Source organism: Brugia malayi, assembly GCF_000002995.4.
Source record: "Brugia malayi strain FR3 genome assembly, contig: Bm_v4_ChrX_scaffold_001, whole genome shotgun sequence".
In the NCBI taxonomy this organism is placed as follows: Eukaryota; Metazoa; Nematoda; class Chromadorea; order Rhabditida; family Onchocercidae; genus Brugia; species Brugia malayi.
Genome location: NW_025062479.1, coordinates 24,341,161 through 24,356,416, shown reverse-complemented (window position 1 = coordinate 24,356,416; position 15,256 = coordinate 24,341,161). Strand labels below are relative to the sequence as shown.

At 18.7% G+C, this 15,256-nt stretch overlaps 1 protein-coding gene across 2 annotated transcripts in view; it reads left to right on the top strand.

Annotated features, from left to right (window-relative positions):
* Nucleotides 1–6,631: 6,631 nt before the first annotated feature.
* Nucleotides 6,632–15,256, top strand: part of Bma-lpd-3.1 (Uncharacterized protein) — a gene marked incomplete at both ends in the record, with an annotated part of 56,481 nt that continues 47,856 nt past the window's right edge. For both annotated transcript variants that reach the window (XM_043075978.1, XM_043075977.1), the window contains 5 exons: nucleotides 6,632–6,698; nucleotides 10,906–11,050; nucleotides 12,130–12,280; nucleotides 13,604–13,846; nucleotides 14,950–15,086. In XM_043075978.1, the coding sequence (XP_042931912.1) occupies nucleotides 6,632–6,698; nucleotides 10,906–11,050; nucleotides 12,130–12,280; nucleotides 13,604–13,846; nucleotides 14,950–15,086 (743 nt within the window). The remainder of the gene's footprint in view (nucleotides 6,699–10,905; nucleotides 11,051–12,129; nucleotides 12,281–13,603; nucleotides 13,847–14,949; nucleotides 15,087–15,256) is intronic.

Genomic DNA, 15,256 nt, shown 5'->3' with positions numbered 1-15,256 from the left:
AATTGATTGATAAATTGAAAAAAAAAATATTAGAAAAAATTGATTGCTTAAATTGATTAAATTTAATTTTTTTTTTTGAAAAAAAAAATTAATTATTGATATTTTCACTTTTTTTTTCCTCCAACTATTATTTCTGTTAACTTTTAATTTTCACTCATTTTTTTTTTTATTTTAATTTAAATCAATCAATCAAAAGGCTTTTCACCAAATTTTTTCCATTCTCTTTTTAAAATATAAAATATATTTAATTTTCATGCTTAATTCATCTAATTTAAATTATTTTCATGCTTAATTCATCTAATTTAAATTATTTCCATGCTTAATTCATCTAATTTAAGTTATTTCCATGCTTAATTCATCTAATTTAAATTATTTTCATGCTTAATTCATCTAATTTAAGTTATTTCCATGCTTAATTCATCCAATTTAAATTATTTTCATGCTTAATTCATCTAATTTAAATTAGTTTACATTTCAGAATTTTGTAAATTACGTATCAGATCAAAGTGTCATTTTTCTAATACTTTTTTGCGTTTGGATTATTTTTTTGATCTTTTACATGTCACGTGTTATGGGTCCTATTGCTGCATTAATTTTAACATACATTGCACAAAAATGTGGATTAAAATGTTATCTAAAATTAGGTTAATTTTTATTTGATCACTGAAAAAAAAAAAAAACTTTAAGCTAATCAGCTAACATTGTAAAATTTTAATTTTTTACTTTTCAGCAGATTTTATTTTTTCTTTTTTCATTTCATATTGCAGTTAAAAAATGAAGAGAAAAAAAGGAAGCATAAGTAAATTTTAGGATTAAACTTGTAACTAATTAATTGATTAAGTAAATTTCAGAACTGAACCTGTAATTAATTAATTAATTTTTATTGTTTTAGTCAATTAGTTTAAAAAAAAAACAGAAAGAAAGAATTTCTTTTTTTCATCCAAAACTAAAACATTTTAAAATATGTAATATCTCAGATCATTGCATTCTCTATCAAATTGTATTATTAAGCAAAATCTCTTAATTAATAATTAACAAATATAAAGCATAAATTGACTAAATTAAAAAAGGAAAGAAATATCTTATCATCGTTATCTGTTATCACTTTTATCTTTTTTATCTCTATCAAATTGTATTATTAAGGCAAAATCTCTTAATTAATAATTAACAAATATAAAGCATAAATTGACTAAATTAAAAAAGGAAAGAAATATCTTATCATCGTTATCTGTTATCACTTTTATCTTTTTTATCTCTATCAAATTGTATTATTAAGGCAAAATCTCTTAATTAATAATTAACAAATATAAAGCATAAATTGACTAAATTAAAAAAGGAAAGAAATATCTTATCATCGTTATCTGTTATCACTTTTATCTTTTTTATCTCTATCAAATTGTATTATTAAGCATAATCTCTTAATTAATAATTAACAAATATAAAGCATAAATTGACTAAATTAAAAAAGGAAAGAAATATCTTATCATCGTTATCTGTTATCACTTTTATCTTTTTTATCTCTATCAAATTGTATTATTAAGGCAAAATCTCTTAATTAATAATTAACAAATATAAAGCATAAATTGACTAAATTAAAAAAGGAAAGAAATATCTTATCATCGTTATCTGTTATCACTTTTATCTTTTTTATCTCTATCAAATTGTATTATTAAGCATAATCTCTTAATTAATAATTAACAAATATAAAGCATAAATTGACTAAATTAAAAAAGGAAAGAAATATCTTATCATCGTTATCTGTTATCACTTTTATCTTTTTTATCTCTATCAAATTGTATTATTAAGGCAAAATCTCTTAATTAATAATTAACAAATATAAAGCATAAATTGACTAAATTAAAAAAGGAAAGAAATATCTTATCATCGTTATCTGTTATCACTTTTATCTTTTTTATCTCTATCAAATTGTATTATTAAGCATAATCTCTTAATTAATAATTAACAAATATAAAGCATAAATTGACTAAATTAAAAAAGGAAAGAAATATCTTATCATCGTTATCTGTTATCACTTTTATCTTTTTATCTCTATCAAATTGTATTATTAAGCATAATCTCTAATTAATAATTAACAAATATAAAGCATAAATTGACTAAATTAAAAAAGGAAAGAAATATCTTATCATCGTTATCTGTTATCACTTTTATCTTTTTATCTCTATCAAATTGTATTATTAAGCAAAATCTCTTAATTAATAATTAACAAATATAAAGCATAAATTGACTAAATTAAAAAAGGAAAGAAATATCTTATCATCGTTATCTGTTATCACTTTTATCTTTTTTATCTCTATCAAATTGTATTATTAAGCAAAATCTCTTAATTAATAATTAACAAATATAAAGCATAAATTGACTAAATTAAAAAAGGAAAGAAATATCTTATTCATCGTTATCTGTTATCACTTTATCTTTTTATCTCTATCAAATTGTATTATTAAGGCAAAATCTCTTAATTAATAATTAACAAATATAAAGCATAAATTGACTAAATTAAAAAAGGAAAGAAATATCTTATCATCGTTATCTGTTATCACTTTTATCTTTTTTATCTCTATCAAATTGTATTATTAAGCAAAATCTCTTAATTAATAATTAACAAATATAAAGCATAAATTGACTAAATTAAAAAAGGAAAGAAATATCTTATCATCGTTATCTGTTATCACTTTATCTTTTTATCTCTATCAAATTGTATTATTAAGCATAATCTCTTAATTAATAATTAACAAATATAAAGCATAAATTGACTAAATTAAAAAAGGAAAGAAATATCTTATCATCGTTATCTGTTATCACTTTTATCTTTTTTATCTCTATCAAATTGTATTATTAAGCATAATCTCTTAATTAATAATTAACAAATATAAAGCATAAATTGACTAAATTAAAAAGGAAAGAAATATCTTATCATCGTTATCTGTTATCACTTTTATCTTTTTTATCTCTATCAAATTGTATTATTAAGCATAATCTCTTAATTAATAATTAACAAATATAAAGCATAAATTGACTAAATTAAAAAAGGAAAGAAATATCTTATCATCGTTATCTGTTATCACTTTTATCTTTTTTATCCTCTATCAAATTGTATTATTAAGCAAAATCTCTTAATTAATAATTAACAAATATAAAGCATAAATTGACTAAATTAAAAAAGGAAAGAAATATCTTATCATCGTTATCTGTTATCACTTTTATCTTTTTTATCTCTATCAAATTGTATTATTAAGCAAAATCTCTTAATTAATAATTAACAAATATAAAGCATTAAATTGACTAAATTAAAAAAGGAAAGAAATATCTTATCATCGTTATCTGTTATCACTTTTATCTTTTTATATCTCTATCAAATTGTATTATTAAGGCAAAATCTCTTAATTAATAATTAACAAATATAAAGCATAAATTGACTAAATTAAAAAAGGAAAGAAATATCTTATCAATCGTTATCTGTTATCACTTTTATCTTTTTTATCTCTATCAAATTGTATTATTAAGCAAAATCTCTTAATTAATAATTAACAAATATAAAGCATAAATTGACTAAATTAAAAAGGAAAGAAATATCTTATCATCGTTATCTGTTATCACTTTTATCTTTTTTATCTCTATCAAATTGTATTATTAAGCATAATCTCTTAATTAATAATTAACAAATATAAAGCATAAATTGACTAAATTAAAAAAGGAAAGAAATATCTTATCATCGTTATCTGTTATCACTTTTATCTTTTTTATCTCTATCAAATTGTATTATTAAGCATAATCTCTTAATTAATAATTAACAAAATATAAAGCATAAATTGACTAAATTAAAAAAGGAAAGAAATATCTTATCATCGTTATCTGTTATCACTTTTATCTTTTTTATCTCTATCAAATTGTATTATTAAGCATAATCTCTTAATTAATAATTAACAAATATAAAGCATAAATTGACTAAATTAAAAAGGAAAGAAATATCTTATCATCGTTATCTGTTATCACTTTTATCTTTTTTATCTCTATCAAATTGTATTATTAAGCATAATCTCTTAATTAATAATTAACAAATATAAAGCATAAATTGACTAAATTAAAAAAGGAAAGAAATATCTTATCATCGTTATCTGTTATCACTTTATCTTTTTAAGGCTCTTTATCAGTCTCTTTACTAGCAGGAAAAGTTATGTTCCGTCATTTCACATTTTTATGCGAAGATTATACAATTTATTGTAATGATGGTTATCTTATCTTTTCCTATTGGCGACATATCAAATTCACTGATCTTTATAAGCAAGAGTTGTTTTTTTTTTTTTTTTTTTTTTTTTTTTTTGAAATATTACCTATTCAATTAAGCTTTGTTAAACTTTAATTAAAACTTTAATTAAGCCTATTTAGTTTAGAATTTAACAAATTTGTGATTATTATATTTGATATATTATCTATTCAATTAAGCCTTGTTGATCCTTTATTAAAACTTAATTAGGCCTATTTAATAGCCTTGTTAAACTTTAATTAAAACTTTAATCAAGCCTATTTAATTTAGAATTTAGCAAATTTGTTGCTATTATTTCTGAAATAATACCTATTCAATTAAGCTTTGTTAAGCTTTAATTAAAACTTTAATTAAGCTTATTTAACTTAGTACTTAACAAATTTGTGATTATTATATAAACATTTATTTATACAAACATGTATTTATATTATTTGTAATTTTAGCAAATGATTATTTACTGGTAAGCAATGAATGTAATTTCATATTGTAAAAATTAAAACATTCAAATCTCTCTTTCTCTCCCTCTCTCTCTCTCTCTCTCTCTAAGAAAAAAAAATGTAGATTTCAAAATTCTCGAATTTAAATTATATTTAAAATTTCAGCTTGAAAGGTCGTTTACATTTGATATTAAATGGACTACGTATTCATATATATAATCGTTTGGATGCATATCGAAAATTAAAAAAAGATTCTAAATTTGAAAAACTTTTTATGACAATTTCACAACAACAACAACAACAACAACAAAAACAAAAACAACAACAACAAAAACAACAACAAAATGATGAAAACATACATTCAAACGACAATATTATTAGTAATGTTAACAAATTGCCTTATAATAATTGCTATTTTAAAAAGTTTATTAATAATTCAATTAAATGACACTATCATTTCTGATATATCTATGGAAAACTGAATAAGCTATTTATAATTTTACGTGAAATATTACGTGAAATATTTGCGTGAAATATTTTATGATTATAAATGAAATTTTGTGATATTATACAAAGACTAATGTAATATCATATATTTTCATAATGCAAAATTTGTAGATTTAATAATTAAAGATTTTTAAAAAATTTGAGCTATTTTTTTGTTTTTTTAAACATTTGATGCTTGAAAGAATTAAAAAATCATTTAAAAAAAATTTGTTCAAATTATTTGAATGAAATTAATTAACTTTCTGCTTTTTTTTTTTTTTTTTTTTTTTCAATAAAATTTTAATCTCTTTCTTTAACTATCATTTTATAGCTTCATAAATGAAATTATTTATAAAAATTTTCAATAAAAATTATTATCAAATAAATTTTTTCAAATAGTAATACAATAATACATATTTAAAAAATAAATAAATAAATGATTATAGGATAGAGCAAACAAAATTGTGAATTAATCAAAAAATTAATTAATATAGTAATAAATTAAAGGTAGAAATTTAAAATTTATCTAATTGATAATTTAATATATTCAAAAAATGATAATTAAAAAATGATAAATTTTTATTATTGAAGAAACGAATGATAAATTTGTGAAAAATTTTGGACATTTATTGGTACAATACGTATGTCAATTAAAAATATTCGAATATACGTTGGAAATCGTTTGCTACCAACTACACTTGTCGTTTGTTCACAGAAAGCATTATGTAAGTTAATTGATATTTAATTTATTTTTAAATATTTTTTTTTTTTTTTTGTATTTTTAATTTGATATTTTAATTTCTATATATTAAATAAGTACTTATATGTTCACAGAAAGCATTATGTAAGTTAATTGATAATTTAATTTATTTTTAAATATATTTTATATAATTTAAAATTCTCTTTAAATTGAATATTTTAATTTGCATATAATTACGTTTGATAATTGTCAAAATTTACGTGATAATAACGTAAGCACAAGTAAGTTAAACAATTAACTAAATACTTATATGTTCACAGAAAGCATTATGTAAGCTAATTGATAATTTAATTTTATTTTTAAAAACTTTTTTTTTTATATTTTTAAATTGTTTTTAAATTGAATAATTTTAATTTGCATATAATTACATTTAATACTTATCAAAATTTACGTGATAATAACGTAAGTACACGTAAGTTAAACAATTAAATAAATACTTATATGTTTACAGAAAGTATTATGTAAGTTAATTAACATTGTTTTGTTAAATTAAAAAATGCAATGAAAAATTTTTAGTTTATTGGACGATTGGAACAAATAAATAATACTAAACTTTTGGTATGCTCAATTAATGGTTCAAATTTTTCAATTTCATTAAATAATAACAATGAATATGATTCAACCGATCAGCGAAATCTTTGGAAATGTTATAGTGCACCTCGAACAATGGGAAGTGGCTTTAAAGTACTTCAAAATGCTACATTAAAAGCTATTTATCGTAGCAGTATCTTTGGTAATAGCATTAAAATTTCATTTTCAAAAATAAAAAAATTTTCAAAATTACCTGCAAATTAATTTAGGAGGTAGGATAATTGCTGGCATCTGAATTGATTTTAATAATTTTAAATTAATAGTGAATAATTGATCTAAATTGATTTGATCTAATATGCATGGTGAGACAATTACTAGGATTTAAATTGATTTTAGTACTTTTAAGTTAATAATGAATAATTGATCTAAATTGATTTGATCTAATTTGGCATGATGAGACAATTACTAGGATTTAAATTGATTTTAGTACTTTTAAGTTAATAATGAATAATTGATCTAAACTGATTTGATCTAATTTGCATGATGAGACAATTACTAGGATTTAAATTGATTTTTGTTACTTTTAAGTTAATAATGAATAATTGATCTAAATTGATTTGATCTAATTTGCATGATGAGACAATTACTAGGATTTAAATTGATTTTAGTACTTTTAAGTTAATAATGAATAATTGATCTAAACTGATTTGATCTAATTTGCATGATGAGACAATTACTAGGATTTAAATTGATTTTAGTACTTTTAAGTTAATAATGAATAATTGATCTAAAATTGATTTGATCTAATTTGCATGATGAGACAATTACTAGGATTTAAATTGATTTTAGTACTTTTAAGTTAATAATGAATAATTGATCTAAATTGATTTGATCTAATATGCATGGTGAGACAATTACTAGGATTTGAATTGATTTTAGTACTTTTAAGTAATAATGAATATTTGATCTAAATTGATTTCATTACTAATATTTGATCTAATTTGGTTTTATTACTAAATTTGATCTAAATTGATTTTATTACTAATATTTGATGTAATTTGCATGATGAGACAATTACTAGGATTTGAATTGATTTTAGTACTTTTAAGTTAATAATGAATAATTGATCTAAACTGATTTGATCTAATTTGCATGATGAGACAATTACTAGGATTTAAATTGATTTTAGTACTTTTAAGTAATAATGAATAGTTGATCTAAATTGATTGATCTAATTTGCATGATGAGACAATTACTAGGATTTAAATTGATTTTAGTACTTTTAAGTTAATAATGAATAATTGATCTAAACTGATTTGATCTAATTTGCATGATGAGACAATTACTAGGATTTAAATTGATTTTAGTACTTTTAAGTAATAATGAATAGTTGATCTAAATTGATTTGATCTAATTTGCCATGATGAGACAATTACTAGGATTTAAATTGATTTTAGTACTTTTAAGTTAATAATGAATAATTGATCTAAACTGATTTTGATCTAATTTGCATGATGAGACAATTACTAGGATTTAAATTGATTTTAGTACTTTTAAGTTAATAATGAATAATTGATCTAAATTGATTTGATCTAATTTGCATGATGAGACAATTACTAGGATTTAAATTGATTTTAGTACTTTTAAGTTAATAATGAATAATTGATCTAAATTGATTTGATCTATATGCATGGTGAGACAATTACTAGGATTTGAATTGATTTTAGTACTTTTAAGTAATAATGAATATTTGATCTAAATTGATTTCATTACTAATATTTGATCTAATTTGGTTTTATTACTAATATTTGATCTAAATTGATTTTATTACTAATATTTGATGTAATTTGCATGATGAGACAATTACTAGGATTTGAATTGATTTTAGTACTTTTAAGTTAATAATGAATAATTGATCTAAACTGATTTGATCTAATTTGCATGATGAGACAATTACTAGGATTTAAATTGATTTTAGTACTTTTAAGTTAATAATGAATAATTGATCTAAATTGATTTGATCTAATTTGCATGATGAGACAATTACTAGGATTTAAATTGATTTTAGTACTTTTAAGTTAATAATGAATAATTGATTCTAAATTGATTTGATCTAATATGCATGGTGAGACAATTACTAGGATTTGAATTGATTTTAGTACTTTTAAGTAATAATGAATATTTGATCTAAATTGATTTCATTACTAATATTTGATCTAATTTGGTTTTATTACTAATATTTGATCTAAATTGATTTTATTACTAATATTTGATGTAATTTGCATGATGAGACAATTACTAGGATTTGAATTGATTTTAGTACTTTTAAGTTAATAATGAATAATTGATCTAACTGATTTGATCTAATTTGCATGATGAGACAATTACTAGGATTTAAATTGATTTTAGTACTTTTAAGTTAATAATGAATAATTGATCTAAACTGATTTGATCTAATTTGCATGATGAGACAATTACTAGGATTTAAATTGATTTAGTACTTTTAAGTTAATAATGAATAATTGATCTAAATTGATTTGATCTAATATGCATGGTGAGACAATTACTAGGATTTGAATTGATTTTAGTACTTTTAAGTAATAATGAATATTGATCTAAATTGATTTCATTACTAATATTTGATCTAATTTGGTTTATTACTAATATTTGATCTAAATTTGATTTTATTACTAATATTTGATGTAATTTGCATGATGAGACAATTACTAGGATTTGAATTGATTTTAGTACTTTTAAGTTAATAATGAATATTTGATCTAAATTGATTTTATTACTAATGCTTGATCTAAATTGATTTTATTGCTAACATTTGATCCATATTGATTTTATTACTAATATTTGATCTAAATTACATAATAAGACAACCACTAGGATTTGAATTCATTTTGGTACTTTTAAATTAATAATGAATGTTTGATCTAAATTGATTTTAATTACTAATATTTGATCTAAATTGATTTTATTGCTAATAGTTGATCTAAATTAATTTGATCTATTTTGCAAGATAAGACAATTACTAGGATTTAAATTGATTTCATTACTTTTAAATTAATTAATTAATTAATTAAGTTCTTTTGATGTTCACTATAAATAGTTTACATTTGGCATTTTCAATTTTAACATTTCTAAAATCAATCGATAATTTCAACAATTCCTATTTAACTTTTGTTTAAATTTTTTAAAAGTTGTAGAAACTTTCCTCTTTTTTTTCCTTAAATTTTTAAATTTAAATGAAAAATATTAAATGAAAACAATGTCATCCATCTCATACACATAACAAAATAAAATTTGAAAAAATTTATGTAAATTTAATGTTTTACTTGTTGTTCAATTTTTTCTTTTTTTTTAAAAATAACATTAAAGTTTAGATTAAATTGAAACAAATTAAAATGATTAATTTAAAAATGATCAAATTCAGTAAGCATAAGTAAGCAATAAAATTAAATGCTATAATTTTAAGTTTTTAAAATTGTTTTAAAACTTTCTCTTCGTACATTTTTTCAAACAAATTATTCAATTTGAATAGTTTTTATTGCTATTTTATTCAGTATTTGTGTTTAAATTTGAGGACTAAAAAAAAAAAACAAAAGGAAAAAAATTCAAATTTATCTACAACAAAGTTAATTAAATTTTACGAAACTACTTCATAAAACGATTAATTTTTAATTTCCAATTTAGATTCTAATTTAATTAGTCTAATTTTTAATTTCTAATTTAGATTCTAATTTAATTAGTCTAATTTTTAATTTAGATTCTAGTTTAATTAGTCTAAGTTCTAATTTCTAATCTGGATTCTAATTTAATTAGTCTAATTTTTAATTTAGATTCTAATTTAATCAGTCTAATTTTTAATTTCTAATTTAGATTCTAACTTAATTAGTCTAATTTTTAATTTAGATTCTAATTTAATTAGTTTAATTTTTAATTTCTAATCTAGATTCTAATTTAATTAGTCTAATTTTCAATTTAGATTCTAATTTAATTAGTCTAATTTTAATATCTAATTTATATTCTAATTTAATTATTTTAATTTTTAATTTCTAATCTAGATTCTAATTTAATTAGTCTAATTTTTAATTTAGATTCTAATTTAATTAGTTTAGTTTTTAATTTCTAATTTGGATTCGAATTTAGTTAACCTAATCTTTAATTTCCAATTTGGATTCTAATTTAATTAGTTTAATTTTTAATTTCTAATTTAGATTCTAATTTAATTAGTCTAATTTTTAATTTAGATTCTAATTTAATTAGTTTAGTTTTTAATTTCTAATCTAGATTCTGATTTAATTAGTCTAATTTTTAATTTAGATTCTAATTTAATCAGTCTAATTTTTAATTTCTAATTTAGATTCTAATTTAATTAGTCTAATTTTTAATTTCTAATTTAGCTGATTCATCATCGATACCAATTTGTGATTTAAATATTGATTTTGGTGAAAATGTAGCAATTGCATATGGTCCATGGGCAGAAGCATGTCGTTCTGCTTTTGTTAGCTATTTTTTTCCAACTGATTTTACCGATGCTAAATCTGTGTTAGTTTTTAAGCAATAATTTATTCAATTTTATGCTAATTTCATTTATGAAAAAAAAAAAAATTATAGCAAAGCTAATTAATTAGTTTCACATTAAGTTATTAATTAATATTTATCAATTAAATTAATATTCGATAATAAAAATGATATTTTCACATTTCAAATATATAAGTTATTAATTAATATTTATCAATTAAATTAATATTTGATATTAAAAATGATATTTTTACACTTCAAATATATAAGTTATTAATTAATATTTATCAATTAAATTCATATCTGATATTAAAAATGTTATTTCCACATTTCAAATATATAAGTTATTAATTAATATTTATTAATTAAATTAATATCTGATATTAAAAATGATATTTCCACACTTCAAATATATGTATTATCACAGTACTATATGCTATTTTCCTCTAATTAATCAATTTCACATTAAGTTATTAATTAATATTTATCAATTAAATTAATATTTGATATTAAAAATGATATTTGAACACTTCAAATATATAAGTTATTAATTAATATTTATCAATTAAATTAATGTTTTTCAAATTTCTTTTTTCAAATGTATTTTTAAAAAAACTGATATTTCCAAATTTCAAATATATAAATTATTAGTTATACTTTCCAAACCTTAAATATACGAGTTCTTAATTAATATTTATCAATTAAATTCATATCTGATACTAAAAATGATATTTTCGCATTTCAAATATATAATTATTAATTAATATTTATTAATTAAATTAATATCTGATATTAAAAATAATATTTCCACACTTCAAATATATGTATTATCACAGTACTATATGCTATTTTCCTCTAATTAATCAGTTTCACATTAAGTTATTAATTAATATTTAATTTATCAATTAAATTCATGTCTGATATTAGAAATGATATTTTTACACTTCAAATATATGTCCTATCCTTATCTGCTTAATTCTCTTATCACTTTTATCACTTGAATGATAAATCTATTAGGTATTATCAAACTTATCAAACTTTGATAACATTTTAACTTTAACAATCAAATATTAAAATATTACTTAAATTTAAATTATTCTCAGTAAATTACCGGAAAATAGTGATCATAAAATACCACAAAAAATTGATATTACATTGACAATGAATGGTAGAACAACGATTAATTTATGGTTTATGCGACACGATGAATTGAATACAATGACTGTAATTATCAAAAATGGCTTATCAATAAGTGTAATATTTTAATTTGATAATGTTTATTTGATTATCACTAGCAATTAATGATATTTATCAAACATTTAAAAGTTTAAGTTAGATATTAATTAATTAGTGAGGGTTTAATTAGGTTGAATTGAAATTAATCATGAAATTAACTATAATTATATTTATCAAATATTTAAAAGTTTAAGTTAGATATTAATTAATTAGTCTTTAATTAGGTTAGATATTAATTAATTAGTCTTTATTTAGTTTATTTTTATTATTTTTTTTAAGTTAGATATTAATTAATTAGTCTTTATTTTGTCTTTAATTAGGTTGAATTGAAATTAATCATGAAATTAACTATAGTTATATTTATCAAATATTTAAAAGTTTAAGTTAGATATTAATTAATTAGTGAGGGTTTAATTAGTTTGAATTGATATTAACAATGAAATTAACTATAATTATATTTATCAAACATTTAAAATTTTAAGTTAGGCATTAATTAGTTAGTCTTTAATTAGGTTGAATTGAAATTAATCATGAAATTAACTATAATTATATTTATCAAACATTTAAAATTTTAAGTTACACATTAGTAAGGCTTTAATTAGTTTGAATTGAAATTAACTATCAAATTGACTATTTAAATTGAAATTAAAACTTTAATTTGACCTGAAATTATGAATTAACTATGTCAGATGATCAAATATAATTAATTTAATAACTAATTTAATATATTATTTAAAAAAAATTTTTTTTATTTTATTTTTTGCTTCATAATGATTGAATGCATTCATAGTAAGGTTTTCTTTTTTTTTTAAAAAAAACAAAAATTTAGCATTGAATGATAAAATAAATCCTTTCATTTTTTTTTTTTTTTTTTATTTCAAAATTTTTTAAATTAAATTTTTCACTTTTTGACAAGTTAATAATTCTAATAATTAAAATAAGTTTATTTCCATTCTTTCATTTCTTTTTGGCTTTTATAAATTAAAAATAAAATTTGAAAAAAAAAAAAGGTAAAAATAAGTTTATTTCCATCTTTTCTTTTCACTATAAGGTATTTAAATAAATAATAATTTTTAAAATAAAGCATTTAAATAAATAATAATTTATAAATCAAAGCATTTAATAAATAAGCATTTAAATAAATAATATTTTATAAATTAAAGCATTAAACAACTAAGCATTTAAATAAATAATAATTTATAAAATAAAGCATTTAAATTAATAATAATTTATAAATTAAAGCATTTAAATAAACAATAATTAATAAAATAAAGCATTTAACAAACTAAAATTTATAAAACAAAAAAAAAAAAAAAAAACTAAATTATTTATAAATTAAAGATAGAAAAACCATTGATAACAACCACTGATGATGGATATAAAACAAAAATACAATTTAATATGAACGATGTACAATTTCTACTAACTTCTGGTTTTCGAAAATTAATTTCATACGATGAAATGACAGTTCAATGTGACATTTTTATACCAAAGCAATATGGACAAATTCAAAATTGTCAATTTTTGATAAAAATGAATCGTGTTACAACATGGTGTATATGGGATCATATTGTCTTCATGCAGGTAACTCATTTAAATTTTCATTTATTTAATTAATTGATTATAAATTTTGAAATTCATGCAGGTAACTCATTTAAAATTTAGAGTTTTTATTTATTTAATTAATTGATTATAAATTTTGAAATTCATGCAGGTAACTCATTTAAATTTTCATTTATTTAATTAATTGATTATAAATTTTGAAATTCATGCAGGTAACTCATTTAAATTTTCATTTATTTAATTAATTGATTATAAATTTTGAAATTCATGCAGGTAACTCATTTAAATTTTCATTTATTTAATTAATTGATTATAAATTTTGAGATTCATGCAGGTAACTCATTTAAATTTAGAGTTTTATTTATTTAATTAATTGATTATAAATTTTGAAATTCATGCAGGTAACTCATTTAAATTTTCATTTATTTAATTAATTGATTATAAATTTTGAAATTCATGCAGGTAACTCATTTAAATTTTTATTTATTTAATTAATTGATTATAAATTTTGAGAAGTTGTTATAGCTTTAAAAAAATTTTAATTAATTGCTATATTAGATTAAATGTGATATTAATAATTAATTTTTAATTAATTGTTATATTAAATTAAATAGCAAACCAATTATTAATTTTCAATTAATTGTTCATAACATTCAAAAAAATTTCAATTAATTGTTATAACTTTAAAAATTTTCAATTAATTGTCATTATAATCATTATATTTATACTTCAATTATTTGTTATAATTTAAAAAAATTCAATTAATTATTATAACTTTCAAAAAATTTTAATTAATTGCTATATTAATCGTTATATTTGTATTTCAATTAATTGTTATAACTTAAAAAATTTCAATTAATTACTATTAGAATTGTTATATTTATTTATTTCAATTAATTACTATATTAAATTAAATGTTATATTAATAATTAATTATGAATTAATTGTTGTAACTTTGAAAATTTTCAATTAATTTTTACACTAATCGTTATATTTTTTATTTTAATTATTTATTATAACCCTAAAATAATTTCAATTAATTTTTTTAACTTTAAAAAATTTGATTTCATTTAAATTAGTATTGCTATCTTATATATTTATTATTATAATAATAAATATTTCAGGATTTTATAAGTGAAATTTCATCGTATTATACCGAAGATTTGGCACAATTTGTGCCACAAATTTGGAATTGTCAAATTGAATTTACAAATGCAAAATTCATTTTTGTTGTGAATGATAAAAATTGGGTGGATGCAAGGTATATCATCACTAATTAATTAATTAATTAGTTACCTGTAAAAAAAAGTAATAGTAGTGTTAATAGCTAATACTACTGAATGTTCTGATAAAGAGAAATTCACACTATTCAATTTTAAAAAAATAATATTTATTAAAGAAATTTTAAATTGATAAAAATTGGGTGTTGTT